General features: G+C 41.8%; 2 protein-coding genes across 4 annotated transcripts in view; both read left to right on the top strand.

Moving 5' to 3' along the window:
- The first annotated feature begins 326 nt into the window (after window positions 1–326).
- Window positions 327–6,294, top strand: LOC118390270 (non-POU domain-containing octamer-binding protein-like). Of its 2 annotated transcripts, none has more exons than XM_035780662.2 (10): window positions 327–492; window positions 2,850–2,976; window positions 3,068–3,261; window positions 3,567–3,868; window positions 3,977–4,072; window positions 4,233–4,429; window positions 4,670–4,857; window positions 5,207–5,237; window positions 5,601–5,701; window positions 5,901–6,294. In XM_035780662.2, the coding sequence occupies exons 2-10, from the start codon at window positions 2,850–2,852 to the stop codon at window positions 6,006–6,008; spliced, it is 1,344 nt and encodes a 447-aa protein (XP_035636555.1). In that variant the 5' UTR covers window positions 327–492; the 3' UTR covers window positions 6,009–6,294. The 2 variants fall into 2 exon arrangements, with proteins under 2 accessions (XP_035636555.1, XP_035636556.1); XM_035780663.2 differs by having other exon boundaries at window positions 5,904–6,294.
- An 8,642-nt stretch (window positions 6,295–14,936) lies between these two features.
- Window positions 14,937–15,932, top strand: part of LOC118390271 (glycine receptor subunit alpha-4-like) — a 28,494-nt gene continuing 27,498 nt past the window's right edge. For both annotated transcript variants that reach the window (XM_035780664.2, XM_035780665.2), the window contains exon 1: window positions 14,937–15,194. In XM_035780664.2, coding sequence (XP_035636557.1) covers window positions 15,136–15,194 — 59 coding nt within the window. In that variant the 5' untranslated portion in view covers window positions 14,937–15,135. The remainder of the gene's footprint in view (window positions 15,195–15,932) is intronic.

The raw sequence follows: 15,932 nt of genomic DNA on the forward strand, positions 1-15,932 counted from the left end.
GAAGTGTATCCATCAAAATGTGTTGTGATTTGTTGATTCAACGCAATTGACGTTGCAAAAAGTACATTAAATTGCATGATCCACATCAGTTAACATTATCCGAAGGAATATTCTACATTACATGGAAATTATTGCATCATAATACCAGGCAGCCATTGCGAGTGTAACCAAGAGTTTACCAGTCAAATAGCCAGGGTCAGAGGTTCCAAAACCGTTCAATTAATCGAATTTCATTATTTCAGATCTCTGACAAAATCAAGGAATGGTCCAAATAGAATATGTACCAATTAGATTGTTAGATGTACTATTCTCAAGATAATTGAATTCTTCCAATCACTGCATGTCTACACTACATCCGCCTTCTCCCAGTCAGCCAATCTGCTTCCTCAAGTGGAATCAATAGGTTGTTTGTGAAATCCATTATATGCTCTTTGTAAAGAGCGATTTCCCCTTCTACGTGTGTTGGAACCCCTAAACATTTATTTTGTGAAGGTATGAAAACGTATTAGTTGAATATGCAACATGTTTGCTTTCATCTGAGAAGTTGCTTATATTAGCTAACTTGCAATATGTTACATACATTTGCTAGGAACAAAACGGTTGTGCTAGTTAGCTATGTTAGCTTAGTGGTGAGGAGGTTAGCTTAGGTAAGTAGCGAAATTACTAGCCATCTTCACATACGTAGCTAACAGTTAACTAACCTGTTTTAATTCGTTAGCTAACTAACAGATTGTTGAACAATCGATATTGGTTTGCTAGCTGCCACTGCCCGTCTTGAACTAGTTCGCTAGCTATGCTAGCTAGCAAACAAAGACGGTGGCTTTCACATGTTGATTGCGTTACTCTACAGTAACTAACGTTGGCTAGCTAGTTGATTTCGCTACTGTATATTACATTTAGTTACCTAGCCAATGGTAACTCTCAACACCACTCGTTACCATATACGATTAGCTTGTTAAACGTTAGCTAAAATGTGTTTTAGACTGAAATTATCTGTTATAGCTAACGTTATAACGAAACACGTTGCTAGCCAGCTTACATTTACATTTACATTTAAGTCATTTAGCAGACGCTCTTATCCAGAGCGACTTACAAATTGGTGCATACACCTTATGACAACCAGTGGAACAGCCACTTGCATCTAAATCTTGTTGGGGGAGAAGGATTACCTACCCTTACTTACCCTATCCTAGGTATTCCTTGAAGAGGTGGGGTTTCAGGTGTCTCCGGAAGGTGGTGATTGACTCCGCTGTCCTGGCGTCGTGAGGGAGTTTGTTCCACCATTGGGGGCCAGAGCAGCGAACAGTTTTGACTGGGCTGAGCGGGAACTGTACTTCCTCAGTGGTAGGGAGGCGAGCAGGCCAGAGGTGGATGAACGCAGTGCCCTTGTTTGGGTGTAGGGCCTGATCAGAGCCTGGAGGTACTGAGGTGCCGTTCCCTCACAGCTCCGTGGCGAGCACCATGGTCTTGTAGCGGATGCGAGCTTCAACTGGAAGCCAGTGGAGAGAGCGGAGGAGCGGGGTGACGTGAGAGAACTTGGGAAGGTTGAACACCAGACGGGCTGCGGCGTTCTGGATGAGTTGTAGGGTTTAATGGCACAGGCAGGGAGCCCAGCCAACAGCGAGTTGCAGTAATCAAGACGGGAGATGACAAGTGCCTGGATTAGGACCTGCGCCGCTTCCTGTGTGAGGCAGGGTCGTACTCTGCGGATGTTGTAGAGCATGAACCTACAGGAACGGGACACCGCCTTGATGTTAGTTGAGAACGTCAGGGTGTTGTCCAGGATCACGCCAAGGTTCTTAGCGCTCTGGGAGGAGGACACAATGGAGTTGTCAACCGTGATGGCGAGATCATGGAACGGGCAGTCCTTCCCCGGGAGGAAGAGGAGCTCCGTCTTGCTGAGGTTCAGCTTGAGGTGGTGATCCGTCATCCACACTGATATGTCTGCCAGACATGCAGAGATGCGATTCGCCACCTGGTCATCAGAAGGGGGAAAGGAGAAGATTAATAGCAATGATAGGAGAGACCATGTGAGGTTATGACAGAGCCAAGTGACTTGGTGTATAGCGAGAATAAGAGAGGGCCTAGAACAGAGCCCTGGGGGACACCAGTGGTGAGAGCGCGTGGTGAGGAGACAGATTCTCGCAACGCCACCTGGTAGGAGCGACCTGTCAGGTAGGACGCAATCAAGCGTGGGCCGCGCCGGAGATGCCCAACTCGGAGAGGGTGGAGAGGAGGATCTGATGGTTCACAGTATCGAAGGCAGCCGATAGGTCTAGAAGGATGAGAGCAGAGGAGAGAGAGTTAGCTTTAGCAGTGCGGAGCGCCTCCGTGATACAGAGAAGAGCAGTTCAGTTGAATGACTAGTCTTGAAACCTGACTGGTTTGGATCAAGAAGGTCATTCTGAGAGAGATAGCGGTAGAGCTGGCCAAGGACGGCACGCTCAAGAGTTTTGGAGAGAAAAGAGAGAAGGGATACTGGTCTGTAGTTGTTGACATCGGAGGGATCGAGTGTAGGTTTTTTCAGAAGGGGTGCAACTCTCGCTCTCTTGAAGACGGGAGGGACGTAGCCAGCGGTCAGGGATGAGTTGATGAGCGAGGTGAGGTAAGGGAGAAGGTCTCCGGAAATGGTCTGGAGAAGAGAGGAGGGGATAGGGTCAAGCGGGCAGGTTGTTGGGCGGCCGGCCGTCACAAGACGCGAGATTTCATCTGGAGAGCTTAACGTTAGCTTTAGCCTTCCTCTGGCTTTGACATCTCGTGTATCCTCATGCATTATTTTTTTTGCCCGATGGTGTTAACTATAAAAAAATAAATGTAGTGACTCTGTTAATGACTGTCCTTTTAATTAGATGCAAGGAAACCAGGGCCCCCGTGGAGAACAGCAGTATCATGGCCCATCTAGACACCAGTTTGAAAACCAGAAAAATCCTGGAGTCAACAGCAATGGACAGCATGCAGATGAGCAGGAGAGCCCAAGTAAGATAGGTTTCATTGACTCCTGAGCCCTGTATTGGAAATAAATTAAATCATCCAGTATTAGATGATTCTAATATTTTCTTCTCTTTAGATGCAGGGATAACCATAGATCTACAACACTTCAGGAAACCTGGAGAGAAGACTTACACTCAGCGCAGCCGTCTGTTTGTGGGAAATTTACCAACTGGTGTTACAGAGGCAGAGGTGGAGAAGTTGTTTTCCAAGTATGGCAAGGCAGCTGAGATTTTCATCAACAAGGACCGGGGGTTTGGATTCATTAGACTGGTAAGTAGTTAGTGTAGCGGATGACCGAGTGCATCACTACTGCCTTCCTGAGATGTAGAAGTACCGTGACCCCCGATTCAGAATTGCCTTAGCTTTCTGGGTCAGTTGTATTGACAGTGCCTCTTGAGTTTTTGTTACAGTGGGGAGGGTCGTAGGTTTGCACTCTGGTTTGGGCTTAATTTCCACTCTGTCACAGTAGCATGTTCAAGGGATAGAAGTTATATTCCTCAATCTTAAATGAATGGGAAAGCATTCACGTGTGACTACTTTCTAAATGTTCTTATTTTGTACTTTTCTACCAACAGGAGACAAAAACAGTGGCTGAGATTGCTAAAGCCGAGCTTGATGACACTTCATTCAGAGGCAGACAGTTGCGCGTGCGATTTGCAACACATGGTGCTGCCCTAACTGTGAGGAATTTGCCACAGTTCATTTCCAATGAGCTCCTGGAAGAGGCTTTCTCTGTCTTTGGCCAGATTGAAAGGGCCATAGTCATAGTAGATGATAGAGGGAGACCCACAGGAAAAGGGATTGTGGAATACACAGCCAAGCCTGCAGCAAGGAAGGCTCTGGATAGGTGTGCAGATGGAGCCTTTCTATTGACTGCGTAAGTATCAGGCTGTAAATAAAATGAAAACATGTGATGTTTCAAATGCATTTTGTTGTAATGTTTTCAAAATGGGAGAAGTAATGCTGATTGTTTTACGCTTTTCAGATTCCCCAGGCCAGTGACAGTTGAGCCAATGGAGCAGTTTGATGAGGATGAGGGACTGCCAGAGAGGATTGTGAACAAAAACCAAGTGTTTCACAAGTGCGTAATCATAGTTTTTGGGTTTTGGCATACTTTCTCCAAATACATTGGTCAGAACTGTGCATAGAACAATCTTGCACCATGCTGCTGAAAAGAGGTACAATCCATGACAAAGTGTTGCATATTGATCTGGTTTTCTTGTGTAAAATCTCTCTGCCAGGGAGCGGGAGCATCCACCGAGATTTGCTCAGCCAGGGACATTTGAGTATGAATATGCCATGCGCTGGAAGGCCCTGATGGAGATGGAGAAGCAACAGTATGAGCAGGTGGACAGGAACATCAAGGATGCTCATGAGAAGCTGGAGCAAGAGATGGAGGCAGCTAGACATGAGCACCAGGTTATCTTGATGAGACAAGGTATGTATGGTCTGGGTCCACTCTACAGACACCTTATCAGTCCAAGGTTAAGGACACTAATAAACACAAAACAGGGTGTCTTATGGAGAAATGTATGTATTTCTTGAAGTGTCCTACCATAGATGTAGCCCAGATGTCAATGTCATACACTACTTAAATCCAATCCTGTTGGTAATTGATTCATATGGTGTAGGTCTTTTGACTAGGTTACTAACAAATGGGGTGTTAATCTCATTACAGACCTGCTGAGGCGTCAAGAGGAGCTGAGGAGAATGGAGGAGCTCCATAACCAGGAGATGCAGAAGAGGAAGCAGATGGAGCTGCGTCAGGAAGAGGAACGTCGCAGGAGGGAGGAGGAGATGAGGATGCACAGTGAGGAGATGATGAGGCGGCAGCAGGAGGGCTTCAAGGGGAACTTCCCTGGAAATGTGAGTCATCGTTATTTGAGACTGGTTTTAAAAATATATATATATATATCATTATTCCTCTATACTCAAATGGAAGTTGCCTAAATGTTTCTATACACCTTTGCAATTGTGTTTGTGGTAAAGCAATTGGAAAAATGACCATTATTCACTAAAACAATATTTTGGTTGCTTATTCTAAGCTGTCTTGCTTCTACACCTTCATTGCTTGCTGTTTGGGGTTTTAGGCTGGGTTTCTGTACAGCACTTTGAGATATCAGCTGATGTACGAAGGGCTATTTAAATACATTTGATTTGATTAATCTATCTGATTAAAGAATGCATTTTTTTAATGCGTTATAATTTTTCTTAGCGGGAGCAGGAGATGCGGATGCACATGCAAGGTAAGGTTTACATTAGCTTTCAGATCTTCACTGAGCTGTCAAGGGTGATGGTCACCATGTTATCTAGTATATACAGTGGGGTCCGGAATTATTGGATCCCTTGATACGTCTTAGATCCCTCCCAATGTGTTCTTTTGAACCCCATCTTTTTTAGAATAAAAAAAAGTACTTCTTGCAACCTCTTTTGCTGAGCAATTGAATTAGGATAAAATATATTTTGTGTTTTATTTTTAGCATACAATATAGCTCAGGATTTTTTTTAAATATATTTTTTCTAGTCTTAATCAAGGGATCCAATCATTCCTGACCCCACTGTATTGTATTGGTTTGCTGATGTGCTGTCTGTTTTTTGGTTTGGTGTAGGTCAAGGAATTAACAGAAACTCGATGGGTGCTGGTGAAGGAAACCCCAGCGTGCCCATCCCTGGAGCTGCCAACATACCTGCTGAGAACCCCCCTTTAATGGTAATGTTAGACATTTTAGAATAACAAACAATATATTTACATACCAAGATCAACACATTTATTGTGCCAACAGGGATAGGGTAACCAAATATGTATTTGATCATTTCACCTCTTTGTTAATCTTGTAAATCTCATGTAAATAAGACTCTTTCATTTGTCATTATCACTCATCTTGCATGTCTTTTCTGTTTTCTCCCAGCAGGGGGCAGGGAACAACAACATGCCCGTAGGAGGCCAGCCTGTGTTCCCAAGAGTCCCTGGCCAAGGCCCTGCGGACTTTGGTGCCAACAAGCGTCGCAGATTCTAAAATGGTCAATTACATTTTTTAAACTTTTGAAACCGTACTATATTTAAAAATGCATACATGGTATGTTATGTACTGTGAAAATTGCATGGAAAATATTCAGAATGTTTTTGTTTTAAAATAGCATCACGAGTTGTCATTTTCGTATTTCAGATGAATACTGATTCTGTATAGACTTTTTTTATTTTATTCCTCAAAACAATGTTTTATATAGCAATAGTAAATGTCACTCATTCTCTCTCAATAAGCCTTTCTGGACAGTTTTAAATAAAATCGTAATTCCTTGGTACTTTTTCACGTGTTTTATTTGTGAGTTAACCGTGTTAGAATGTAATCCTTTCCTTCAAAAGGCTGGTTCAGCGAAGGAGTCAGGAGTATTTTGGTCTGTAATAAAGCCATTTTGTGGGGGAAAACTCATTCGTATTTGTTGTATGGCACAATGTATTGCTTAAACAACTAATATAAGGACAGGACATGAGATGGGAGTAGAAATTAACAGGAAGAACACTCCAAGCATTTCAACGTGGGTAAGCGGGGGGGGGTTTACAGGTGCACTAAAGGGACAAAACTAGAATATCAATTCACAACAGTATTGGCTGGGCCTGGCTCCTCAATGGGTGGGCCTACCCATAGCTGCGCCCCTGCCCGATCATGTCAAATCCTGATTTCCTTCTATGAACTGTAACTCAGTAAGATATTTGAAATTGTTGCATGTTGCATTCATATTTATGTTCAGTATACTTCAAAACACTGCTACGCTTCTCAGTGAAAATGAGATGGAATAAAAATAGTATAAAGATATATTTGTCTTATAAAATAACATTGTTCCTCTTGTCTAATATACTGTACAAACTGGTGTACAGTAAAATAGGGCTTTTAACTCCATGACCATTTAAACATTGAGAACTCAAGTGTTTGTCCAACAAACGTCAACTTCTTTTGCCAGTCTACCACAGGAGGTTGGTGGCACCTTAATTGGGGAGGATGGGCACGTGATAATGGCTGGAGCAGAATTAGTGGAACGGTATCAAATACATGGTTTCCATGAGTTTGATGCCGTTCCAGCCATTATTATGAGCCATTCTCCACTCATCAGTCTCCACTGCAGTCTACAACTTACCACATTGACAACCTGCTCTTACCATTTATTTGCAGATCAAAACAATAGCGTAAATGTTTTGACATTTTTCAGGTCTGTTTAGATTTCTCTTTAATAGTTGGCCATTAAGCAAAACAATGCGAGCTTTGAGGTATTCTGTATTTCCAGAGGCAGCAAGAATGTGACGTGACTGGACATCAGGCCTGGACCCAGAGCATGCTGTTTTTATTGCAGATCTTCATTTAGCCACGAGACAGTCCCATAGATCTCAGGAGTAGCTGGTTAGCTTGACCTTCATTTTGCCATGAGACAGTCCATAGATCTCAGGAGTAGCTGGTTAGCTTGATGTGTAGTTTTATAAGAATGTGTATGTTTCAACTCCAAAGTTACCATCCAGGATCTCAGAAAGGTCTTTGAAGTAGGGATGTATCCTGATTCAAGCTTGGACCACACTGGTGTATCTTTAGAGAAAATTGAACAAATGGTACACCAATATTCACTAGATTTGAGGTAACTTAGTGTTACCATCGAAACAATACATTTAAAGTAAGACACTTCAAGGACAACAAGACTAGCTCACCAAGTGTCACTTCAAAAGCACCAGGGGATAATACTAGGATCTCTAAGATGCTGCTGAATTAAAATGTCAGCTTGCAGGAAAATATCTGAAAGAGATTGTATAAACAGATGAAAGGGGGATATAAACTCAATCACATTTAACCCAAAACCTATAGCCTACATTTCAATTTGCGTATTTGACGGTGGAATGAAAGGCTACCTTATTCTATCCATTTCAAGTGCAGGAAATAGGTTTTGACCACCACCAATCAAAGACATTTTGATGTAGTAGATCAAATGTACCTAAAGGGAAAGAGGTAGAACATGCAACTGACGTGAAGTTAAGCCTTACGAAAGTATTCATACCCATTGACTTAATCCACATTTTGGTGTTACAGCCTAAATTCAAAATGGATTCAATAGATTCTTTCTCACCCATATCAAATCAGATTTTATTTGTCACATGTGCCGGATACAACAAGTAGACCTTACAGTGAAATGCTTACAAGCCTTTAACCAACAATGCAGTTTTAAGAAAAATAAGTGTTAAGTAAAAAATAGATAAGTAAAAAATTGAAAATAAAAGTAACAAATAATTTAACAGCAGCTGAAAATAACAATAGCAAGGCTATATACCAGTTAGTCGAGGTAATTGAGGGAATATGTATATTACCATTAAAATTTTGGTGTCACTTAGAAATGTCTTTGTTTTGGAGCTAAAAAGCTATTTTTTGTCCATTAAAATAATATCAAAATGTATCAGAAATACAGTGTAGTAGACATTGTTAATGTTGTAAATGACTATTGTAGCCTGAAACTACATTTTTTAAATGGAATATCTACATAGGCATACAGAGTGTTATTTATTTTTTTAAATATTTTTTTTTACCTTTATTTAACCAGGCAAGTCAGTTAAGAACATATTCTTATTTTCAATGACGGCCTGGGAACAGTTGGTTAACTGCCTGTTCAGGGGCAGAACGACAGATTTGTACCTTGACAGCTCAGGGGTTTGAACTCCCAACCTTCACGGTTGCTAGTCCGACGCTCTAACCACTAGGCTACGCTGCCGCCCCAAATTGTTTCAATGGCACGTTGTGTTAGCTAATCCATGTTTACAATTTTAAAAGGCTAATTTATCGTTAGAAAACCCTTTTGCAATTATGTTAGCACAGCTGAAAACTCTTGTGCTGATTAAAGAAGCAATAAAACGGGCCTTCTTTAGACTAGTTGAGTATCTGGCATCAGCATTTGTGGGTTCGATTACAGGTTCAAAATGGCCAGAAACAAAGATCTTTTTATTGAAACTCATCAGTCTATTCTTGTTCTGAGAAATGAAGGCTATTCCATGCGAGAAATTGTGAAGAAACTGAAGATCTTGTACAACGCTGTGTACTAGTCCCTTCACAGAACAGCGCAAACTGGCTCAAACCAGAATAGAAAGAGGAGTGGGAGACCCCGGTGTACAACTGAGCAAGAGGACAAGTACATTAGAGTGTCTAGTTTGAGAAACAGACGCCTCACAAGTCTTCAACTGGCAGTTACATTAAATAGTACCCCCAAAACACCAGTCTCAACGTCAACAGTGGAGAGGCGACTCCGGAATGCTGGCATTCTAGGCAGAGTTGCAAAGAAAACACCATATCTCAGACTGGTCAATAAAAAGAAAAGATTAGGATGGGCAAAATAACACAGACACTGGACAGAGGAGCTCTGCCTAGAAGGCCAGCATCCCGGAGTCGCCTCTTCACAAAAAAAATAGCTTTTCTTTCAAATACAAGGACATTTCGTAGTGACCCCAAACTTTTGAACAGTAGTGGACATGTAGGTAGAGTTAAAGTAACTATGCATATATATAGATATTAAACAGAGAGTAGCAGCAGTGTAAAAAATGGGTCTGGGTAGCCCTTTAATCAGCTGTTCAGGAGTCTTATGGCTTGGGGATAGAAGCTGTTTTCAGAAGCCTTTTGGACCTAGACATGGCGCTCCGGCACCGCTTGAAGTGCGGTAGCAGAGAGAATAGTCTATGACTAGGGTGGCTGTAGTCTGACAATTTTTAGGGGCTTTCTCTGACACCGCCTGGTATAGAGGTCCTGGATGGCAGGAAGCTTGGCTCCAGTGATGTCCTGGGCCATACGCATTACCCTCTGTAGTGCCTTGTGGTTGGAGCCTGAGCAGTTGCCATACCAGGCAGTGATGGAACCAGTCAAGATGCTCTCGATGGTGCAGCTGTAGAACCTTTTGAGGATCTGAGGAACCATGCCAAATCTTTTCAGTCTCCTGAGGGGAATAGGCTTTTTTTTGCCCTCTTCATGACTGTCTTAGTGTGTTTGAACCATGTTAGTTTGTTAGTGATGTGGACACCAAAGAACTTGAAGCTCTCAACCTGCTCTCCTACAGCCCCATCAATGAGAATGGAGGCGTGCTTGGTCTTCCTTTTCCTGTAGTCCACAATCATCTCCTTTGTCTTGATCAGGTTGTTTTCCTGGCACCACACGGCCAGGTCACTGACCTCCTCCCTATAGACTGTCTCATCGTTGTCGGTGATCAGACCTACCATTGTTGTGTCATCGGCAAACTTGATGATGGTGTTGGAGTCATGCTTGGTCATGCAGTCTTGAGTGAACAGGGAGTACAATAGGAGGATCTGCGAGGCGGATGTATTGTTACCTACCCTTACCACCTTCGGTCGGCCCGTCAGGAAGTACATGATCCAGTTGCAGAGGGAGGGGTTTAGTCCCAGGGTCCTTAGCTTAGTGATGAGCTTTGAGGTCACTATGGTGTTGAACACTGAGCTGTGGTCAATGAATAGCATTCTCACATAGGTGTTCCTTTTGTCCAGGAAGAAAAGGGCAGTATTGAGTGCAATAGAGATTGCATCATCTGTGGCTCTGTTGGGGCAGTAGGCACATTGGAGTGGGTCTAGGGTTTCTGGGATAATGGTGTTGGTGTGAGCTATGACTAGCCTTTCAAAGCACTTCATGGCTACAGATGTGAGTGCTACGGGTCAGTAGTCATTTAGGCAGGTTACCTTAGTGTTCTTGGGCACAGGGACTATGTTGGTCTGCTTGAAACATGTTGGTATTACAGACTCAGTCAGGGACAGGTTGAAAATGTCAGTGAAGACACTTGCCAGTTGGTCAGCGCATGCTCGGAGTCTGTCTAGCCCTGCGGCCTTCTGAATGTTGACCTCTTTAAAGGTCTTACTCACATCGGCTACGGAGAGAGTGATCATACAGTCGTCTGGAACAGCTGATGCTCTCATGCGCGTTTCAGTGTTAGTTGCCTCGAAGCGAGCATAGAAGTAATATGCTGTAGCTTGTCTGGTAGGCTTGTGTCACTGGGCAGCTCACAGCTGTGCTTCCCTTTGTAGTTAGTAGTTATAATAGTTTGCAAACCCTGCCACATCAGACCAGGTCGGAGCAGGTGTAATACAATTCAATATTAGTCCTGTATTGACGCTTTGTCTGTTTGATGGTTCGTCGGAGGGCATAGCGGGATTCCTTATAAGCTTCTGGGTTAGAGTCCTGTTCCTTATAAGCGTCAGCTCTACCCTTTAGCTCAGTGTGGATGTTGCCTGCAATCCATGGCTTCACAGTGACCGTACGTACATACGTCATTGCACTTATTGATGAAGCCAGTAACTGATGTGGTGTACTCCTCAATGCCATTGGAAGAATCCTGCAACATATTCCAGTCTGTGCTAGCAAAACAGTCCTCTAGCTTAGCATCTGTTTCTACTGGTGCTTTCTGCTTTCGTTTTTCGCTTGTAAGCAAGAATCAGGAGGACAGAATAATGGTCAGATTTGCCAAATAGAAGGCGAGGGAGAGCTTTTTTCACATCTCTGTGTGTGGAGTAAAGGTGGTTTAGTTTTTTCCCCCTCTGGATGCACATTTAACATGCTGGTAGAAATGAGGTTAAACAGATTTAAGTTTCCCTGCATTAAAGTCCCCGGCCACTAGGATCGCCTCCTCTGGATGAGCGTTTTACTGTTTGTTTATGGCCTTATACAGCTCATTGAGTGCGGCCTTAGTGCCAGCATTGGTTTGTGGTGGTAAATAGACAGCTACTTAGAATATAGATGAAAACCCTCTTGGTAAATAGTACAGTTTATCATGAGATACTCTACCTAAGGCGAGCTAAACCTCGAGACTTCCTTAGATATCGTGCACCAGCTGTTATTTACATATATGCAAAGACCCCGCCCCGTGTCTTACCCGAGGCTGCTTTTTCTATCCTGCCGATAGATTGTATAACCCGCCAGCTGCATGTTCTTAATGTCGTCGTTCAGCCACGACTCGGTGAAACATAAGATATTACAGTTTTTAATGTCCCATTGGTAGGATATACGTGCTTTGAGTTCGTCCCATTTGTTTTCCAGCGATTGAACTTTAGCTAGCAGGACGGACGGCAAAGGCAGATTAGTCACTTGTCGCCTGATCATCACAAGGCACCCTGATCCATTTCCGCAAAATCTCAATTTCCTTCTTCAGTGAAGGACGGGGATCCGGACCTGGTCAGGTGTCAGTTGAATATCGCTCCCGTCCGACTCATTGAAGAAAAACGATTTGTATAATCTGAGGTGAGTAATCGCCGTTCTGATGTCCAGAAGCTCTTTTTGGTCATAAGAGACGGTAGCAGCAACATTATGTACCAAACAAGTTACGAACAATGCAAAAAACAAAAACAAAAAATAGTATGGTTGGTTAAGAGCCGATAAGAGACGATCCCATGGCACTAATCATAAGTGTAGGGGTGTTAACCCGAGTGTCCTGGCTAAATTCCAAATCTGACCCTCATACCACTATGGCCACCTAATCATCCCCAGCTTCCAATTGGCTCATTCATCCCCATCCTCTCCTCTGTAACTATTACCCAGGTCGTTGCTGTAAATGAGAATGCGTTCTCAGTCAACTTACCTGGTAAAATAATGGTTAAATAAATAAATAAAACATTCAAATAATAAAACAAGCATGAAATTCAAATTTAAAAAATGTCCGCTGTCGTTTTACAAGACATAAACCTCAGTAACAATGAAACATTTTATTTTGGAGGTATTTTGTCTTCCACCCGTGCACCCCCTCCAATACCAAGGACGACTACGGGAAAGGAGTGAACTTCTATCTCCGAGACAAAGTGGTGTTCGGCATTATCCTGTGAAACGTGTTCAACAGAATGCCCGTCGCAAGGAAAGTGAGAACCGTCACAAATGTCGGAGGATAAATATTTTCTCTGTTCTAACACTTAGTGTCACCAAAGTGAAGATCAAAACAGAGTTAAATATAGACTGATTTGCTTTGCATTCTTATCTTTGCAGATCATTAAAGATGGAGAGGAACATGCCGATCTGAATGAAGTGGCTAAGCTCTTCAACATTCACGATGACTGAGTCTTCTCTCCTCTGGGGATGCTGAGCCTATGCAGGGAGATGTACGCTGTCACTACTCATGAAGGCTTTGAACTTTCACAGTCATCGCCAGGCTTTGGCAGACCCTAATATGATGATGCATTTGAAGAGAAAAGGGAGACTCTCTGACACATCTACTCTGTACATCTACATTTCATGTCGCTGGAATATTTTCATATTTTGGTAATTTATCACATGCATCCGTTTTTTATATTTTCTATTCAAGATAGTGAATAGTAATATTCACCCTGTCTAATCAATCTATAGTTTAAATGTTGCATTTTGTGATCAAGGTGAAATTGTTCATCCCGGGAATGACGTGTACAAAGTACTAACAATATACTGGTACGTGGGGGTTATTTTTCAGTGTGATCAGAGCAGTTCATTATGTTAAAGGCTGCAATAAAAAATATTTTGAATTATCCCACCATTTGCATTATTATGTCCAAAGATATGACCTCTCAGTTGGGGGAACTGGTTCTGATATGGAATGTTAGCACTATAGTCTAGCACTTTGATACATGTTTTCTTGGAAATGTACTTTATTAAGACATCACGGTTTCGCATCGTTGAAATGTTGGTAATTAAATTACACAAGCTCAAATTTGGAATATATTATGCCAGGGTTACCCATGTTGAAACAAAGTTTAGTTAATCAAAAGAGCCATTCCCAAATTTCAACCATCACTACTAACCTGCCTGCACTGCTCCTACAGACTGTTCCTGGCTTGGTAAAAGTCCCATGGCTCTCCTTGGAGTGGCTGGGAACAGGCAGTCCTGCTCAGAGAGTACCTGACCTGTGCGGGTTATAGCATACAGAACCACTCACTGGAAAAGTAGGTCTGCAGTATGCTCTGCAGAATACGTTATGATCTAAAGAAGGCTGCCACTATGGGACTGGAAATGGTTTTACATGCAGAAAATTTACTTCATGATTGTAATGATTTTTCCCCATCCGCTGACACTTTGGCTCTTAAAGACCTTCTTGTGGGAAGGTGGGAAAGGTCTTACAGATGTGAGGGAAAGGTCTTATGACAACGTGTGCAGATAACATCCCTGTTGCTAAGGTAGTCGTAGGCATAATTACTATTTTTAAAAACTGTGTGAAATGTATTGCCGCCTCATGTCTGACTTTTACTATAAATCTGAGTTACATTTTAGCAGACGCTCTTATCCAGAGAGACTTACAATTAATGCATTAATCTTATGGTACTGTAGCTAGGTGAGACAACTACACAATCATATCATGTACATTTTCCCTCAAAGTATTTATCAGCAAAGTTTGTACTTGTGGTAAAAGGGAAGTGCCTTTATTTTTAATATATATATTATTATTATTTTTTTGGGGGGGGGGATTGCTACATAGGTGTTGTAATTTATCTAGGTGTTCAAAGATACTGAAGTGATTAACCTGTGAACAGAAAATGTAACCCTTCGAGGGAGAGTTTAATTAACTAGTTGAGACAACTAACATTTTTCATAAGAAATAAATATGCAAAATATCTTCCCCCTTTGCCCTTTTTTATTTGACTTCTTGAAAGTAATTTCCTTTAACTTTGTACCCTTGATTATTGCATTTGACTGCCTTGAGTGCCCCTCTTCTCATGCTAGACTTCAAAATCCTTTTTACCAATTAGTATTTATTTACTAAATAATTATTGAAATAAACTACTATTTTAATAATGGAAGTATCTATACATATATATTTGGGGAATGTATGTCCATGCACTGAAAAGAGAGTCTAAAATGCTGCTGTCTCTTTAAATATTCCTGACGTAATTCCTGCAGCATGCATGTGGCCATGAAAAAGAGATAGAGCTTGTGTTCTTCCACACAAACTCTCATATAGCAAAACTTCCCCAGACCTTGAGTTATAGACAAGCATCATCTTGGATGTTACACCTGCAGAGAGTGTGAGGGTCAGAGGGCTCCATAAGGATTTGTCTGGGGAGCGGAGCAATACCATGGTTCTCTGCATAGGTTCACAGACTCTTCACTGAGTTATATGCCTCTGAATACTTAATAAAATTGTCCTTTATTTTATGTGTATTGCTGTAAGCAGAGAATGCTTTCACTAGTCCCATGGATGGTATGGGTCTCGTCTGTCTGCTTTCTACAAGGCAGGTAAGACACATCTAATTATTGTCTTGACCTTAGGCTTACTAAGCCTTTAGGTACTTATTATTGTTTTATTATAACGTATGCCTCTGGCTGTTTTGAGTCAAATTGGGGAGGAGACAAAAAAAAACGAAATATGTTGTTTCAGTGTACATTTATAATGTGTAATAAAATGAATAAATATAGATCAGCTACTTTTGAAGTGAGAGAAGTTGTTGAACCATAGGGAATTTACAATGTTTTGCCAATTATATGAAAATCAGGCTAATTACCTACAGAGAAATATAGTTATTTGAACGGTTCATGTTATTTAAATGTGCCTAAGGAACACATGTAACATATATATTTTATTGAGGTGACGAGCTCAGCATGTTTTACATTGCATTTTGTAAAAGGAATGACCAATAACTAGGATTTGTAAACTGCTGAGAGACGGAAAGAGACGACTTTGAATGTTGGGAAAGACACAGTGGAGAGGAGGATGTTGTTGGATGTTGGAGGATGTTGTCCATTGGATGAGATATACAACCGTCTACATAGAGGGAGGGGCAAGCTACATGACCTGCGTGTTTCTAATTTCAATATAATATATAACCGGTCACTCCCACTGAACTATCATCCTTTTAATTGTAATTATATGAATATTACAATTGTATTACCAAAAACAACTTTACTTTAGTGCATGTGGTTCATCACAAAAAGATGGCAAATACAAAAGAGCATATCTTATTTCCTTATGTTTTC

The sequence above is a fragment of the Oncorhynchus keta genome, chromosome 11 (genome assembly GCF_023373465.1).
Source record: "Oncorhynchus keta strain PuntledgeMale-10-30-2019 chromosome 11, Oket_V2, whole genome shotgun sequence".
Taxonomy (NCBI): Eukaryota; Metazoa; Chordata; class Actinopteri; order Salmoniformes; family Salmonidae; genus Oncorhynchus; species Oncorhynchus keta.